This window comes from Lingula anatina, chromosome 2 (genome assembly GCF_051362555.1).
Source record: "Lingula anatina isolate TDL-2025a chromosome 2, LinAna3.0, whole genome shotgun sequence".
NCBI lineage: Eukaryota > Metazoa > Brachiopoda > Lingulata > Lingulida > Lingulidae > Lingula > Lingula anatina.
The window spans coordinates 21425646-21443326 of NC_141768.1; the positions used below are offsets into that span (position 1 = coordinate 21425646).

General features: G+C 33.9%; 1 protein-coding gene across 4 annotated transcripts in view; it reads left to right on the plus strand.

Annotated features, from left to right (window-relative positions):
- The window catches only part of LOC106156043 (alpha-actinin, sarcomeric), a 34614-nt gene that overhangs the window by 12087 nt on the left and 4846 nt on the right, over nt 1-17681 (plus strand). Inside the window, exons 2-16 of one of the 4 annotated variants that reach the window (XM_013531121.2) lie at nt 353-587; nt 5873-5959; nt 6422-6509; nt 7104-7182; nt 8909-8990; nt 9177-9262; nt 9609-9701; nt 9933-10240; nt 10615-10836; nt 11214-11259; nt 11504-11566; nt 12012-12074; nt 12362-12439; nt 15185-15340; nt 16603-16653. In XM_013531121.2, coding sequence (XP_013386575.1) covers nt 353-587; nt 5873-5959; nt 6422-6509; nt 7104-7182; nt 8909-8990; nt 9177-9262; nt 9609-9701; nt 9933-10240; nt 10615-10836; nt 11214-11259; nt 11504-11566; nt 12012-12074; nt 12362-12439; nt 15185-15340; nt 16603-16653 — 1737 coding nt within the window. Of the gene's footprint in view, nt 1-352; nt 588-5872; nt 5960-6421; nt 6510-7103; nt 7183-8113; nt 8193-8908; nt 8991-9176; nt 9263-9608; nt 9702-9932; nt 10241-10614; nt 10837-11213; nt 11260-11503; nt 11567-12011; nt 12075-12361; nt 12440-15184; nt 15341-16602; nt 16654-17681 lie in introns of all 4 variants that reach the window. The other 3 variants (XM_013531123.2, XM_013531124.2, XM_013531125.2) reach the window with 3 other exon arrangements.

The following is a 17681-nucleotide window of genomic DNA, read 5'->3' on the forward strand; positions in this document are numbered from 1 at the left end:
ATAGCATATTGCAAATGCAGCTATGTCAGGTTACCTGAAACATGTATTTAATTGCGGGGAATATAACTCTGGAATGACCTATTTTTAGGTTAAAGCGCCAGCGTGTCAAGTATGGGGAGGGGGGGGGGCTCAAAGAAATAAGTATCAGTAATTTGGAGTACAAGTTCGATAACATTAAAGGAAAATTTTCAATTACAAACTTTGTCTTTTTTATTAGGTATATTTTTTGTAGTATTAAACGTTTATACATTTGCATATTTATCCAAATGATATCCATGTGAAAATGTATCCATTTATGTATTCTTTAGAAATAAAACGAAATTATAACTTGATAATATTTTGTGCATTTCAGACCTTCACAGCATGGTGTAACTCCCATCTCCGAAAAGTGGGCACACAGATTGAAAATATAGAGGAGGACTTTCGTAATGGCTTGAAATTAATGTTGTTATTAGAAGTGATATCAGGGGAACAACTACCAAAACCAGACAGAGGCAAAATGAGATTCCACAAAATAGCAAATGTGAACAAAGCATTGGATTTTATCGAAAGTAAAGGAGTGAGACTGGTGAACATTGGTGCTGAAGGTAGGTGCTGAAGGACAGAGAAGACATGATACAATTTGACAAAGTTCAGTAGCAAAGTTAGGATTCATTTTGATGAATGTCTTTTTTAATTTTTTTTTTGTTTTGTTTTATTTTTGTGCATGTGCAATGATATGGAAGTAAGTCCCCATAAAGAAAAAAAATTACATTTGCAAAATAAAAAGAATAAATAATATTTAATTTGTCGCAATTTGATTTCCCTTGCCTTAGTATACAAGCATCTCATTTTAAATAGTTCAAACCAAGTTATCTGTCAAAATAGTTGAGGAATATCAGTTTGTCTATAACCTGGTACGGAAGGCTACTGCACTTGAATCAAGGTGTTTAGAAAGCTGTATTCTATAAATGTCAGAAACCAGAAAGCAAAATACCAACACCTCCAAATATAGTTACTGGAACACACAGACCACAGCACTTTTCTAGACAATTTTAGCCTCAAAACTCTTACAAATCATCTAGATTTTTCTAAGAGTCCCTTGTGTGGATGTTTTTTATTTAGTCTCAGTGTTGCATCTCTTTGATTCAACACCTACGGTTCAAAACCTCAAGAAATGGTTTTAATTTAGGAGTGACTAGACAGACTGTTTTCTGAGATAAGGGGACTAATGGACCCATTTCTCTGCTGTACATGTAAAGGACTCAATATATACAAAAAGACAAACTTAAAAGACCAGAAATAATCTTACCAATTTTATGAAAAAAACAGGGCATGGCAAAACAATCCATTTGTTAGTTAACTAAGCTAATGTAGGCTGCTGGTAGTTGTTGTTATAGTGTCATTTGCCAAATCTTTCTTTGGATATTTTGAAATGGAGATTTAGAAAACAAATCCCAGAAGAAGTTGTTCTTAGAAAATGAAAGATTGCTAACTTTTCTCCTAGTGTATGGTTTCTAATGTTTTATCTGTAGGAGTCCATGTGATCTGTCTTCTCTGTGGCTGCCATTACATTTTATTGGTCTTAAGACTGTTTGGTTATGACATTGACCTTAGATATGGGAGTGAGAAGTCTAAAGCTGTCATGTTTTACATGTAGTTCAAAGTCTTGTTTGTGAAAGGTTTCAAGACTGTGTAATACGTTTTATCAAACATCTACTTTTGTAAGGGAAAAAGGAAAGGGAAACTTTTTTCAGTTGTGATATTCCTCTTAGACTATTGGTTAAGATACACTGTTCTTATGATTTCTGTTTTGATCAGATTTATGAAATTGGTCTGCTTTGGCATTAAGTGCTGGATCGTTGAAGGGGTAGTCAGGAAATTGTCCATTTTGTGGTCTATAAAAAGTTTAACTGTATGCCAAGGAACCTTTGAAACTGATTATGTTAAAAAAGTTATATACAGATTTCAGGATGGATGTGAAAAGGTGTGAGTACAAGATACTGATCAAAATCAAAAACATGAAGATTTGAGGAATATCTTGTTTCCCCTTGCCAGCTGTTCTCAACATAAAAAAACAATCCTCTAAAATAAACAGGTGTTTATAGATAATTTGTATCGGTAGAAGACCTTCAGGTTGAATTAGATGTGTTGCATTCAATATAAATTTCACTATTTTTGCAAGTTGAAATGCACTCCTCACCACAGGAAAATCTGTTGAGGAGTTAAAGACAGTGCTTGACTAAGGCTGCATTCAGAACAGACGATCTGCGGACTAAATGGATGCAGATCAAATATGGCTGACCACACTTGAAAGCAATACCGCATAATTCCCTTATTGTTTCCCTGTCTACAAATTAGATATTAGCTCATGTGTTTAATTACTTGGCCCCTGCAGGGCTGGCACGCGTGGTAGGTAAGGAGACCATTAGGGGAATGTACGGCATCACTTTCAAGTGAGGTCAGCCATATTTGAATGTCCCTAAGGGCGCATTCAGAACAAATTGATCTGCGGATGAACAGATATTCAGATCAAATTTGTCCGACTCACTTGAAAGCTTGCAACATAATCCCCTCATAGACACCGAATAGATTCCCATGGGGATTATGCAGAGAGCTTTCATCTGTTAGTCTTCAGATAAACTTTGGTTGTGGAAATGGGGAAATCTTATATTTGGTCTTTTCCAGTGTTGTTAAGGACAGGCAATTGGTGTTGTTCTTCTTTGAATATTGATGGTATTTTTAAATCATATTGCTGCACATGATTATATGTTATGCTCAAATACCAAGTGCCCTACTATGGACATATAAATGTTAAATAATTATGAGAAAGGTACTAGTAAATGAATTGCTCTATAAAGAGGGTGCACTTAAACAATGAAACGATTGGCAGACTGCATCGATTTTTTTGTGTAAATTATTGTATTCTTGCATGTCAAAAAACCATTATGGGTTTAGATTACACACTCATACCCTAGCTTTACATGTTAATTAAACCAAAGTGGTGTACTTACCTGTTGCACTTAAATTGGCATTTTGACAAGTTTTACTTTCTTTTTGTAACCAGTAGTTTTACATTAGCAGACAATTTTATGATAGTATTATTTGTTTGATTACTAAGGTGTAGTGGAAGCAGATGCATAATACAACCAAGGAGACATAAAATAATGGTTCAAATGAAAGAGTAGTTGATACCCAGTAGTTCTGTTTGATTTACCTAACAACTTTTTACATCAAATGTGAATGAATGATTTGGCTTCTTACTTGAAATTTCCTCACATAACAAGCATTGGTTCTTACTTGAAATTTCCTCAAATAAAATAGCATTCTTTGAGCCATGTAATAAAGACCACATGTAAGCAAACTTTTATTTAATCAGTCGTAAAGGTTGTTGTAATATGAACAGGTTGGGAAAAATAAGCCTGATCTTCTTACATATAGCTCAGTCTTGGACTCAGTTTAGCAGTATTTTTTTGACTGATGAAATACATTATCTATACAAGATCCATTGAAATGTATCAGTATAATCAGTTATGTGCAGTACTTCATTAATATGTGTCACCTTATTTGTCTGACATGTTGTGTTACAATATGATGCCATGTTGGGTAATTTAAATTGGTTGATTATTGTATTGAATAGTTACGGAATTACTTAAAATAATGTTATTGTTAACATAGACAGGTTATAATGCCCAGTGTCAAATCATTCAGAAATACTCTCATATTCTAGAAGATACGGCATAAAAGAATAACAAAGACCCAGTTCTCACATCTAGGCCAAGTGTATTATGATTTGTTGATTCAACAGGGAGAAGCACACATAAGTATGTGCAACACAATAAATACGTTTTGCTGCAGGAATTTGACCTTTATTCAAAAGAAATGGAATAACTCTTTTGACCTGGCATGCGTTGTAGAACGCAAACTTATGGCATGCACTAATGATGTCATGATTTAGTGATGGTAGCACCAGAATCACGGCCAAGTTCTACTAATCACTGTTGTTTGGCCTGTTGTTGAGTAATGAGACATGAAAAGCAAGGGTGAAATGGTTATTGCTCCTGGGCAAAACATGTTGGTTAAATTCTTAACCAGGGAGGCCATATTCATATTCTATATTTAGAGAGACAGAGTTTTATTGTTTGGCAGAAAATTTCTCTTTGTCATGCATCACCTTTTTATGGCTATGGAATCTTGTGAAAAGCAATCAGAAGAGGGGAGGGCAATTATAGGTCTATGAGTATCCAGTTCTTTAAATTTGTCCTTTTCAAAAGGGATAAAGTCGATATATTGAAAATAACCTAAAATGGCATAATACTGTGCTACAGTAAAGTAAATGGGCTGTGAAAGAATCATTAGCAAGGTTTTGCATACAGTTCAGCTATCATACTCGTGTTGTACAAATTTTGGGTCAGTAGACACCCTTTTAAATTTGCATTTTACGGGAATTTTTTACAATATCTCACATCCATGGAGATTATTGCAGGAGGCAGTTTGCAACACCCTCAAGTGGGTGTAGTTGATACACCAGAAGCAGTGCATATGTCATCAAGTATAACCACGTTGAGTCAGCTTAGAATACATGGATTAATAGTGAGCAAATTGAAACCATAAATACCACTTTGAATGGGGCACCAGAAGTAATTGAATTAGCTTGCAATATGAACTATGATAATGAATCATTTGACTGACTCCTTGTCTTTCTTTTAATCTACACTAGCACTGAATTGAGATAATTGGGCCTTGTTCTAGAACTGTGTGAAATAAAGTACAGTTTCTTCAAACTGTAGTTCAGCTCCCTCTAAAAAAAGCCACATTGCAGTTTTACTGGCTATATAATGTCACTGTGGTTGCCCTCAGTCAGATTTAATAAATTCTTTTTGAAGATGTAAACTTCGTGATGTAGTTACTTGCATTTTTATCCACTCTATGAGCTGAGAATGAAACAGCAGTAGGCTGACGTAGAGTAATATTAAACAAATCAATCTAACAACTTAAACTGAAACATTTTTCTGTGAACATGCCTGAATGCAATCACTGGCCATGGTGCTTGACCAGGGCCCCTTGACCACATGGCTAGAGCACTAAGAGACGATCACCCTTTCCCCATATATAATACACGGCCTTTCTGTGATAAATGACTGTGGCCAGTCAACATGCCCTGTTCTGGCCACTTCTTAATGTGAGTGTGCCATGTGACCATGTGCACTAGGCTGTATACTGAGAGAAAGAAAACAACCTCAAAATATAATCTTGGATCCCATTAAAATATCTAAGATGCCATTCATCACTGAGACACCCTTGTGTTCTTTGTATGACTAAATCAACTTTTGTGTGTTTTTGACTCTGTGGTATATACACAGTGAAGAAAAAATTGCCCTACTTAATGATAATTTTATGTGGAATATGTTATTAAAACAAACTGTAAGAATACAAGCTGGCAAGCAATATATATAATATTAGTCTAGACATCTGCCCCTGTTGACAGTAATAAAGGGTTTAAAACATTAAAATTTTGATAAATTATCAGGTGTTTAAGGCTTCGTTCACATGGAATGTCTATTTTCTAAATTCTATTTTCTATTCACGGTATGTCTTATGATCACGGGCTGTGCCCTGAATATCCCAACGCGTAATTACTTGCAGCACCAGCCAGTTACTAATAGTAACTTATAGTAACTGGCTCGCGCTGCCAGTAATTACGCCGCGGGATATTCAGGGCACAGACCGTGATCATAAGACATACCGCGAATAGAAAATAGAATTTAGAAAATAGACATTGCATGTGAATGAAGCGTAAATCTATGTTGTATAATGGAGGTCATTGTTTTATATTGAATATAAATAGATATTTATTTTATATGTAAATAACTTTTTCAATTAATTTTTCCAGAAATTGTTGATGGTAACTTAAAAATGACCCTTGGTATGATCTGGACCATCATCTTAAGGTTTGCTATCCAAGATATTTCAGTAGAAGGTAAGTAAAACAAGTAATGTTAAAAATAAAACTGCATGTTTCGTCTAATTGTTAGCAGGAACAGATGTTTTTTATGGGAAATGTATTTGAATTGTCTCATTATTTTCTGCCTGTTTTCAGTGCATTTTTTCTGATAGACAACATGAAATGTCTGCAATTGATTGAATGTACAAAAATATCTCATAACGCAATGTTGCTTAATTTGAAGTTGCCTGGATTTAATTGACTGAAATTCACTGTAAATAAGAGAGACTTTTCAGCAAAATACAGTTAATGGTGAAGGTTGAATTTTGATTTAAGTGAACTTAGTCTTACAGCTCTACCATTTTCCAACTCTACCATTTTTCAACTTCAACACTTTTCAGACATTTTCTCCATAACTCAGTATCATGTCTCTACTGCACTAGAATAGTAGAAAAGCTCCTCAGAATGCTCAACTTTTGAATGTTTTTTCCTTCACAGAATTGACTGCAAAAGAAGGTCTGCTGCTATGGTGTCAGAGAAAGACGGCTCCTTACAAGAACGTCAACGTCCAGAACTTCCATCTTAGGTAAGAGCTCTCCTGGTTATTGTTGGCGTCTGCTGATTGATTAGCGGAAACTCTTATTTAATGTTTGTATAAGAACAGCATGTCTTCTATTAATTATTTAAGATGAAAGTCTCAGCATATTGTTTGAACCAGGAGGATCTGTTGTTTATTAGGAAGTTTCTGTGTTTGATGAAATAAGGAATCAGGAAGGCACCAAATTTTACCAACAGTGAAATAAACTCATTGAGAAACTTCTGTTTTTAAGGGTCATTGACTGTTGTATGAATCTATTTTAACATCAATATATATATCTTGGCTGATAATTTTAAGTGTAGATAAGGGTATTGTTTAATTATCTCGTCAGCAAAGTAAAAGATGAAGATGTACTAGATAACTTGTTTAGAGAAACAAGCATATTTGAAGAATGAAGGCACCAATATTTGCTAAATGATAATTGTGTACATAAATTCCATTGTTATATCAAAGATGTGACAGGACATGCCGGTTTGTGTGAATTATTTACTTGGACTCATTCTTTGAGGAGGGTGTATGTCATTTATTCATTTTGGTTATTTATTAACTTGGAATCCATTGTTTTTCTTTGTTGGATTACAGCTGGAAAGATGGCTTGGCATTCTGTGCCCTGATTCACCGCCACAGACCAGAACTCCTTGATTACTACAAGCTTTCTAGGGTAAACTGGCCACTTCGCCTGATCAACTTACCCGTCTTATTGTTATTGAATGATTTTTGCTATGGTGTGATGTGGTTCATTTTGAAAAGTTTGTTAAAGAACTCATTGTGATTCACTGATAAATTTTGCAAATTCATTCAGTTGAGCCGCCTTTTTCATGTAGGTGCCCTGGAGGAAAATTTAATTAAAACATCATGTCTTTTTTATGCACATTGCTAATCAAAACTCCCTCCTGAACTGGGTCATCATAATAAGTTCTTGTTTTGATGTATATAAGTGTCAAGGAAGTGAATGTCGGGAATGAAAAGAAAAACTGTACAATGTCTGAAAAGGAAGTCTTTTGAAGAAGGAAGATGAAACTGATATATGTGAAACGATTTCAGAGGAAGGACAAGTTTGGCTTGTGATTGAAAAGGAAAGGGAAAGTTGAAATTTGAAAGTGCTCATGTGACTGACCCATTTCAACATCAACTGTGCCTTTCAGTTTCAACCTCCAAAACAAATAGGCACTGGGTTTTGAAAACGGTGACCATTTCCTTGCTAAAGACCCCTTGCCCTGTTTCTTTGCTTTTCTAATAGCATGTGGCGTTAGGCAGGCATGAGCCCTGACGTGATGGACTGTACGCAGTGACATCAGTTCTTGATTTACGTCTTCATAAAAAAGCAACCTGAAGACCAAAGTTCCATGGATGCCTCCGCTGTTTCATAATGTTACTGCTATTGCATGTATTTAACATTTTTCTTGTCATTTTATTTTTAATCATTGATATACTCTGTTCCAGCTTTATTATTATAATAATATTAATTATTATTCCTTTGTTGAAGATAAGTTCATTTTTTTGGTCAGTTTAAGCTGATCAGTAGATTGCTTTGTAGTCCATTAATTTTCTCCCAACCTTGCATGTACGGCCCTATTTTCCCTGTTTTCCAGCTTTAAAGATGGCTTAGCATTCTGTGCCCTTATACACAGACACAGACCTGAACTTCTTGACTATGACACTTTGTCTAAGGTAAGAATAACATCTTAGATAACATAACATATTTACTCTACAGGTCACCTTCAGGTTCTGGTGTGAATTGATGATGTTCAGATATGAGTTGATAAGTTAAAGTAGATCTTATTATTAACAATGCATGTCTGATATTTGTTTAAATGTCATGTTCGCATTTGGAGTCAAATGTTTTCAATTGATTTGATGCCTGTGATGTGTGTGTTGTGGTAGGTGAGAGTTGTGCAGGACAACTACCGCATTGCATGATCACCAACTGGTTGAAAAAATTTTTTAAAAAAGATGAGGAAAATCATCAACATGTCATTATGAATACAACCTAGTATTGCATATAGCCTAACCAGGCCCAGTAATTTGATTTTCCATCCTTTAATATTGAAAAATATACCTTAAGTGGGTTACATTTGCTTACAGAAATATTCAGGAATATGTATTTTATGAAATGCATTTAATGTAAGCCAAGGCTGCTTCAGTTGAACTCACCATGGATAAATACTTCTTTTTTTTATGTATCAGTAAGCTGATCTATTTCATTTTTCTTTTTCTTTTCATACTTCAATAATAATAATAATAACAATAATATGTTCATAGATTGTAGAATCTCTGTGTAATTGGGTGATAGATTTAATTAGCACTTTTAAAGCACTTAATTGCATAGAATTTGAAAGATTTAATCTATTCCATCAAAAAGAGGTGCATTTTCCTAATTTTCTCAGGATAATCCTCTGGACAACTTGAATCTGGCTTTCGATGTTGCTGAGAAACATTTGGATATTCCAAAAATGTTGGATGCAGAAGGTAATTGCATTTTTTTTAAATTTAGACTTCAAATGCAGATTAAAAAAGTTACTTGGAATTAACTAAGCTTCAAACAGTTTGAACCAAGATTAGGAAAAATGTCTAGGAAAAACTTTACTTGTGAAAGAGAGTCAGGGTTTCAAATCCCCACTCTGTTGCTGCTCATTTGCCATGTTTTCTTTCTAGACATGGTAAACTCGGCCAAGCCAGATGAAAGATCAGTGATGGCCTACGTATCTTCATACTACCATGCATTCTCTGGGGCCCAGCAGGTAGGTTTTTAAATGAGTCTCTATATTGTATATTGTATATTGTATCTGGATATAAAAAACAAACAATAATGAATGAGTTAATTTATACCACTACTGTGATGATTTTGCACAATACATGGATATCAACTTAGCTAAGACATTGATGTAAAAGGTGTAACCTGGTTCTTTGCACTAAAAGTATGGCTTTGTTTGTCTGGATTATCCATTTTATCCTGCTCCATGAATTTGTAAAACTATGTATCCTAGTTTGATTGAAAGAACACCTTTTTTGACGAGAAAATTTTAAATTGTATGATTTTCTGCAAAAGAGTATTTGGAGGTAATAGCAACCATCTTTTGATTTTAGGCTGAGACTGCAGCTAACCGTATCTGTAAAGTGTTGAAAGTCAACCAGGAGAATGAAAGACTCATGGAGGAATATGAAAGAATGGCCAGTGATGTAAGTATAGGAATGATATTGAGGAACTGAAAGCATTGCTACTGTATTATTATGTTTTGTTATGAAAGAGTTTGAAAAAAATTATATTCAATACATTTTCACTTATGGCATCAGTTATAAATAGATCTGTATTGGCAAAATATTAGTCAAATGATATGCTTAATATTACATATGTATACGAAGAGAAAAAAAATGAGGGCACCTAATTTTGAGATATCATTGCGTTTTTAGTTGCTGGAGTGGATCCGACGCACCACTCCCTGGCTGGAGAACAGACACACAGACAACACTTTGCCAGGGACACAGAAGAAATTAGAAGAATTCCGTGATTACAGAAGAAAGTACAAACCTCCCAAGTTGGAGGAGAAAGCGAGGCTGGAAACCACCTTCAATACCTTACAAACTAGATTGCGCCTCAGCAACAGACCTGCTTATCTCCCCACAGAAGGCAAAATGGTCTCCGATATTGCTAATGCTTGGAAGGGTCTTGAAGGGGCAGAGAAGGGATTTGAGGAATGGCTTCTTTCTGAACTGCAGAGGTAGTATATATATATTTCCCCCCCAAAAAAAAGTTGTGTGAAATTTCCTTTGTTTTACATTTCATATTTTAGATTCACTGTCTACTTCCAGTATGTTTTTTCATTAAATACAAAATTTCTTTTTTATAATCATGATATCAAGAAGTTTATGTCGACTGTGCTCCATCCATAATCCATCTTAATTCATATTTATTTATTTATTTAGTTTTTGTAAGAAAAAAAGACATTGTCAAGATAATATATGAAGTAAATTTGATACTTTAGAATTGAACATCTTGACCACTGGTAGCACACACCCAGTAGGTGGGATTGCCTCTCCGGTCTTCTTGTTCATTTTGCCAAAACAATATTTACAAGTTAATTTGACTATTTAGACTGGAACGCCTTGACCATTTGGCTCAGAAGTTCAAGCACAAGTGTGACATTCATGAAGAATGGGCCTTTGGAAAGGAAGACATGTTGCAAAGCCAGGATTTCAAGAAATGTCGACTGAATGAGCTGAAGGCCATGAAGAAGAAACACGAAGCATTTGAAAGCGACCTGGCAGCTCATCAGGACAGAGTAGAACAGATCGCTGCTATTGCATCAGAACTGAAGTAAGTTTTTACCCAAAGAAGAGAAAGTTGGAATATTTAAGAAAGTCAAGTTCTTAAAGCTAAGGCATCAATGATAAAACTCTTTGATTATTGTAGTAAGCTGTTTTGAAATAAGAAAAGGTCTAAAAATGAAAGCTTGTGGACAAGCTCAACTCCTATGTTACCCAAAACCAACATTGTAAGCATCTTTGACTCAAGGCAGTCAGATGCTAGAGATATTAATGTTATTTCCAAAAATTTGCTCACATGTTTAAAAGAAGATCTGTACAAATTCATGTGTTCTATGAGTACTGTTCAAAACAATTTCAGTAAAATGTTATGTCAAGTGATCACATGCCACTGTATCATAATCATTATCTCTGTTTCATTATTTTTAGCACCTTGGATTACCATGATTCGCCATCTGTAAACGCAAGGTGTCAGGTATGGTCATATCTTTTAAAACTTACCCTCTTTCCATGCAGCACTGTATCTTATTCAAACTCTTAACCTTTGTGCTATTTGTAAAATTGTATACAAATTAAGGACTTATTTTATTTAAGTAAAATAGATAAATTTTGTAATTTCACATTTATCATCCAGCAAAAAGGAAATTCTTATACGAAACTTAAAATTGGCAACCTTTGATTTATCATATTTCATTTCAGTTTTATTAATTTTGTTTTAGCGCATTTGTGACCAATGGGATGCCTTAGGTACTCTAACACAAAGGAGAAGGTCAGCTTTAGAGGTAATGTTTGCATCTAAGTATTCCATATATTATGACTTACAATATTTTTAATCTTCTCTAATGTATTTGTCTCCTCGATCTATAACTGCTCAGACACTTGAAAGTATTAATGAAAGACAAACACAAATATGATGTTTGAAATACTTACTCAGACACTTGAAAGTATTAATAAAAGACAAACGCAAGTATGATGTTTGAAATTTGGCCGACGACTGCAGCATTTATTGTAAGGTCTCACTGATCAGAGAAATGATGTAATTTAGTAGGTACCTTTGAATAATGTTGAGTACTGGCATTCATGTTATGATTAGGCCTGAAAAATTACACTTACATATAATTTCCACTTGTGGGGTTTAATAGGTAGAAGTCAAATATTGTCTCGATAATAACTAAAGGATTTAAACAATTACTATTCAATATGTTATATTTTTATCTTCCATTAAAGGAGGCTGAAAGAATTTTGGAGAGAATTGATACACTTCACCTTGAATTTGCCAAAAGAGCTGCTGTAAGTATTATATGTAGCTAGGAGTTTTAAGGAACACTTGTTCAAAAATATACTCATCTAGGGATCAGTTGAATTTTATTTGTTTGGGGCAGGTTATTTACCCCTTATTCATTATTTTGATTTTGAAAAAAAAATATGGCACTGAAAGTAAATTTGATGCAAACACATGTTAAAGTGAAAGTTTTTAGATATGGAATTGAATTTTGCACTATTGCATACATAAGTACTGAAATCAGGTTTAGTTGTATATAAAGAAATTAAATCAAGTATTGTAATTTAAATTTCAGCCTTTTAACAACTGGATGGATGGGGCAAAGGAGGACCTGGTGGACATGTTTATTGTGCATACCACTGAAGAAATCCAGGTTAGAGGGATGCAAAAATCGTATTGAGTCTTTGTCTTTATTTGAAATGTATAAAGCTCTTACATGGTTATGCCTGTCTTTTGAAAAGAACACGAGTAATATAAATAGTTTTTATGTACAGACACAGATGTGTCTGTACATATTGCCATCACCTGCGTCTGTCGTCGCCGATGCCGTCGCCGATGCCGATGCCGATGCCGATGCCGATGCCGATGCCGGCGCCGTGCACTTTCCTTGTAAACACGATAAGTGGAGGGCAGTTTTACTTTTTGGCTTTATATTTACAGAGCTGATGAATATTCATAAAACGCAGGTCAAGTTCGAAAATCAGCATGATCGGGCCATTATTGTAGAAGTTATGCTGTTTTTTCACTTTTCAGCATATTTTTCACATTTCCTAGATTCAATTCTTAGGCATGTTAACAGTCTCATTATTAAACTAATAAGAAACGTAAAAGTTTTTGTTTGACATTTCCTGCATCTTTACAACATTGTTAGTTGATTTTGTAAAAATGATTGTAAACTTGTTATTATGTATTGTGTAATAAAGTGTCAAAAATGGAAATAAACTCATATCATTGCAGTTTGTCAGATTCAATCATTCACTATGTTCAGAATCTCAGAATGGAAGAAATTGGACATTTAACACTGCTTTATTGATATTTTTCCCATCTCATCAATTTTCTTAGTTGATCATATAAAAATGGCAGTAAACTGTTAATTTTGTTTTGTGTTAAAAATTGTTAAGAATGGAAAAAAAAAAACATTTCAGAACAGTGCTGTCTTGTTTACATTTTGGCGTTTTCAAGTTGTGACTTTGAAGTTCCATGGGCCTGAAGACCTTTGCTAGTCACATTTTCTGAACATCCATGATACTAATATTTTATTATTAAAAATTGATGGTCATTATGCTGTTAAACATTATGTAATATTGCATCAAAATTTGAAAAAAACCTATTATGGGCACTGCTCCCATGATGACCATTTAAGAAAAACCATGTCACTTACTGTTCTCAAACAGTACAGTAAATATATATATAGATGTGTCTGTACATATTGCCATCACCTGCGTCTGTCGTCGCCGTCATCGCTGGCGCCGGGGCCGTGCACTTTCATTGTAAACACGATAAGTGGAAGGCAGTTTTACTCTGGCTTTATATTTACAGAGCTGATGAATATTCATAAAATGCAGGTCAAGTTCGAAAATCAGCATGATCGGGCCATTATTGTAGAAGTTATGCTTTTTTTTCACTTTTCAGCATATATGCAACACTGTAAACACATTTCAAGGAAAACCGATAGGCCTGTTGTCATGAAACTCACAGGAGTAATCTATCTTACTAAAACGCAGGTCAAGTTTGAAAATCGGCATGATCAGGCCACTATTTTAGTAGTTATGCTTTTTTTTTTCACTTTTCAGCATATATGCAACACTGTAAACACAATATACGAAAAACAGACAGGCCAATTGTCATTAAACTCACAGGAGTGGTCAATCCTGCTTAAACGCAGGTTGAGTTAAAAAATCAGCATAATCGGGCCATTATTTTAGAAGTTATGTTGTTTTTTCACATTTCCTCAGATTCAATTCTTAGGCATGTTAACAGTTTCATTATTTAATTAATAAGATATTAAAAGTGTTTTTTTTTTTTTTTGACATTTCCTGCATCTTTACAACATTGTTAGTTGATTTTGTAAAAATGATGGTTAATTTGTTATCGTGTATTGTGTAATAAAGTTTCAAAAATGGAAATAAACTCATATCATTGCAGTTTGTCAGATTCAATCATTCACTATGTTCAGAATCTCAGAATGGAAGAAATTGGACATTTAACACTGCTCTATTGATATTTTCCCATCTCGTGAATTTTCTTAGTTGATTATATAAAAATGGCAGTAAGCTGTTAATTTTGTTTTATGTTAAAAATTGTTAAAAATGGAAAAAAAAAACATTTCAGAACAGTGCTGTCTTGTTTACATTTTGGCATTTTCAAGTTGTGACTTTGAAGTTCTACATGCTTGAAGACCCATGCTAGTCACATTTTCTGAAAATCCATGATAGGTATATTTTATTATTAAAAATTGACGGTCATTATGCTGTTAACCAATATGTAATATTGCATCAGAATAGAAGAAAACAATTATGGGTGCTGCTGCCATGATGACCATTATGGGAAAACCATGTTACTTATGATAACCAAATGTTCAAAAAAAAAAAAAAAAAAAAAAAAAAAATGCAGGACTAAAATGCAGCCTGAGTTGGAAAAGTAGTCTTATTGGCTTCTTTTTCTGGAAGTTATACATTTTCAAAGTGTGAACTTGAACTCCCATGGGCCTGAAGCCTTATGCTTGTTACACGTTTTACTTACATTGGTATTACCTGTTGAGCATAATTAAAATTTGATGTTGAATTTGCAGTTTAACATAATGTACTTTTGCATCAGAATTGACAGTAGCCTATTTTGTGCATAGTTATTTCCTGCTTTTTGTCTGTACATTTGACAGCTTTGCTGCCTTGTTGTAACATGGCATACTTTTCCACTGAAAAGTCTCTTCGATCAAAATATATGACAGCTGAAAGTTTGATGAGTTATCAGCTAAAAAAACTTTGTTGTTGTGTTAAAGGGGCTATTAACATCATTTTCAACTGTATAATGCACTAAGGTAGAGATTTTAAGTTGTACATTTTAATTTGAAAGTGGTCTTTTCATATTAAAAAATAATAACAACTTTGCTTTCATCTAGGGGTTGATAGATGCCCATGAACAGTTCAAGCAAACCCTTGGAGAGGCAGACAAGGAATTCAACTCCATCATTGGGCTGGTGACCGAGGTGACTCGTATGTGCCAGCAGTATGACTTGGTGTTGCCAGAAAACCCTTACACCACACTGTCTGCTAAGGTGAGACTTGTGAAATTTAGTGTCCCCACAAGCTTCTTGTTGCCCAATTTGTCATTGGGAAAGCCATATGACATTTAAACTTTTGAGCACATAGGTCAACTGCACTTCATTTGATATAATTATAAAACTATTTAATTTGTTTTGACAGGAGATTATTTCTTGTGTTGTTGAGGTCATATGGCTTTTCAAATGTGTTAATATTTTTACTCTCTTTTTGCTTTGTTCTGTTCTGTTTTGTTATGTTATGTGCCGTGTACGGCAGTAGAAATATCAAGATTTCAATATGTTTACAATGGAGGGGTTGGTGAATTCTCTTGAGCTACATTGTTTCACCTTGAGAAAAGTAAAAAACTATTCCGATTTCCCTAAAAAATTGTTTTCTGACATCATTTAGGAAAAAATATCTTTAAAGATTTCCTGAGATTTTCCTTTTGAAAATTTGTCATTGTGTTGTGCATTTTTATATTCTCAAGGTAATGAATTCTTTCACAATGACATTTTTGTTTGCAATTATTATGAAATTTTTAGATTTATTTTAAATAAGCAGAGGTATGATTTGAAAGATATTTTGTTGTTATTCTTGAAAGACTCATTTTTCATACGTTTTTGAATTTGACTGAATTAAAATAAAAAGTCTGTTTGTTTTTTATATTAATTGAACTAAAATTTATTTATACATAATTTAGGCAAATATTGTATCTCAAGAGAACTTATATAGAAATTCATAATTTAAGATTGGGTATATTGGTCAGATTTTTTACAGCTTGGGATGCTTTGCATAGTGCAATGTTTGTTTTTATGATTTAGCCTCCTTTTTATTCCTATGCCTGTACACACCCATACACATTCATTTGTACATGTTAATATAATTATATATTTATTCTTTATATGATCCACCCAGATTGCTTTTGGAATACAATTACACAGTATCTGATCTTGTCTAGTGTGCTTGCCACTTTGATTCCCAATACTTTAGATAGATGCCCAATTTGTTAAAAATTTAATCAAGCTTGTTTAGTTATTGAGTGACATTGGAATGCTGGAATTGAAACAAATATCACATAAATATTCATTTGCCTTGAGGTTTGATGATAGCATTGCTTGGGGATTTACAACCCCCTTTTATTGAATAACTTGTACCTCTGTAAACATGGCTGCTAATCATGAACATGACAGCCATAGTGACCTTGACCTGTGACCCTGACCTTGCTCTGATCTTCACAACTATGTTATGTTTTTCTTTCTTTGCCTTGGCCTTGCAGGAGGTTGGTACTCAAAGTGAACAATCATCTGACGCGGAGTCAGAATGCATGGTAATTGGAGTGGTGCAGAGCTGCCATTTTGTGCTTGTTTAGCTGTAGTTTAGATATGCTAATCACCTTTTTAACATTGCTAACACACATATATATTTTATCTCCAGCGAATATTAAAGAAATAACCACTGAGAGAACAATTTGGTTTTCAAGCCGATATATATTTTTAATTGGTTTAACTTTGAAACATATATTGCCAATTACAAATTTTGATGGGAACTGTGAGGGGAATTTTCTTCAAAAGAATGGAAAAAGTAGGTGCTAACTTTTGAATGAAAATATAGATGCTATTTTACAAATCTTATACCATGTATTAACGAAAAGAAAAACAGACTGGCACACAATATGGCACATAATGCTTTCGCTGTTTATCGGCAATGCTTTTACATCCAGTGAAATTAGTGTGGATATGTCTTGAGAGAAGTATATGAAAGCATCAGTTGATCAGTATTCTAAGCATAAAAATTAATACAAAAGATATTTTCACCAGTGGGGTATTTCTTTGATATTTTTTTCTCTGAATATAGCAAGTATGCACATAAATCTGTTTGTAAACATTATTTGTATTCTGCCTCATTTCTGATCAAATCTGGAAATGGGGAGGGGGGAATTAAATGATAAAATGTCTCACAGGGGTTGTTGTAGTGCAAAAATTTTACAAACTAACATTTTGGCCATGTTCAAATGGGTATTCATCTTCGTAATATGTGTATGCTTCATTCATAGGGTTTGCATTTCTATTGTTGTTGTTTTTTTTTTGACGTGCTTCTCACATGCACTGATTAGAATCAACATGAACATACTTAATTCAATCACTCGTTGAAATTAGTGATTGATCAGTGCAAAAAAATTTTTTTCTGGATCTTCGGAACTTTCAAAAGAGGCCATGGCCATAAAATGACTTTGAATATTCACCAACATATAATACCAAGTGCACGTGAATTTGTTTCTATGTTGAACTTTAAGCAGTGCATTTAATAGCCTGTACATTTTTTATCTTTGTAATTATTAGATATTTAAAGTAACAA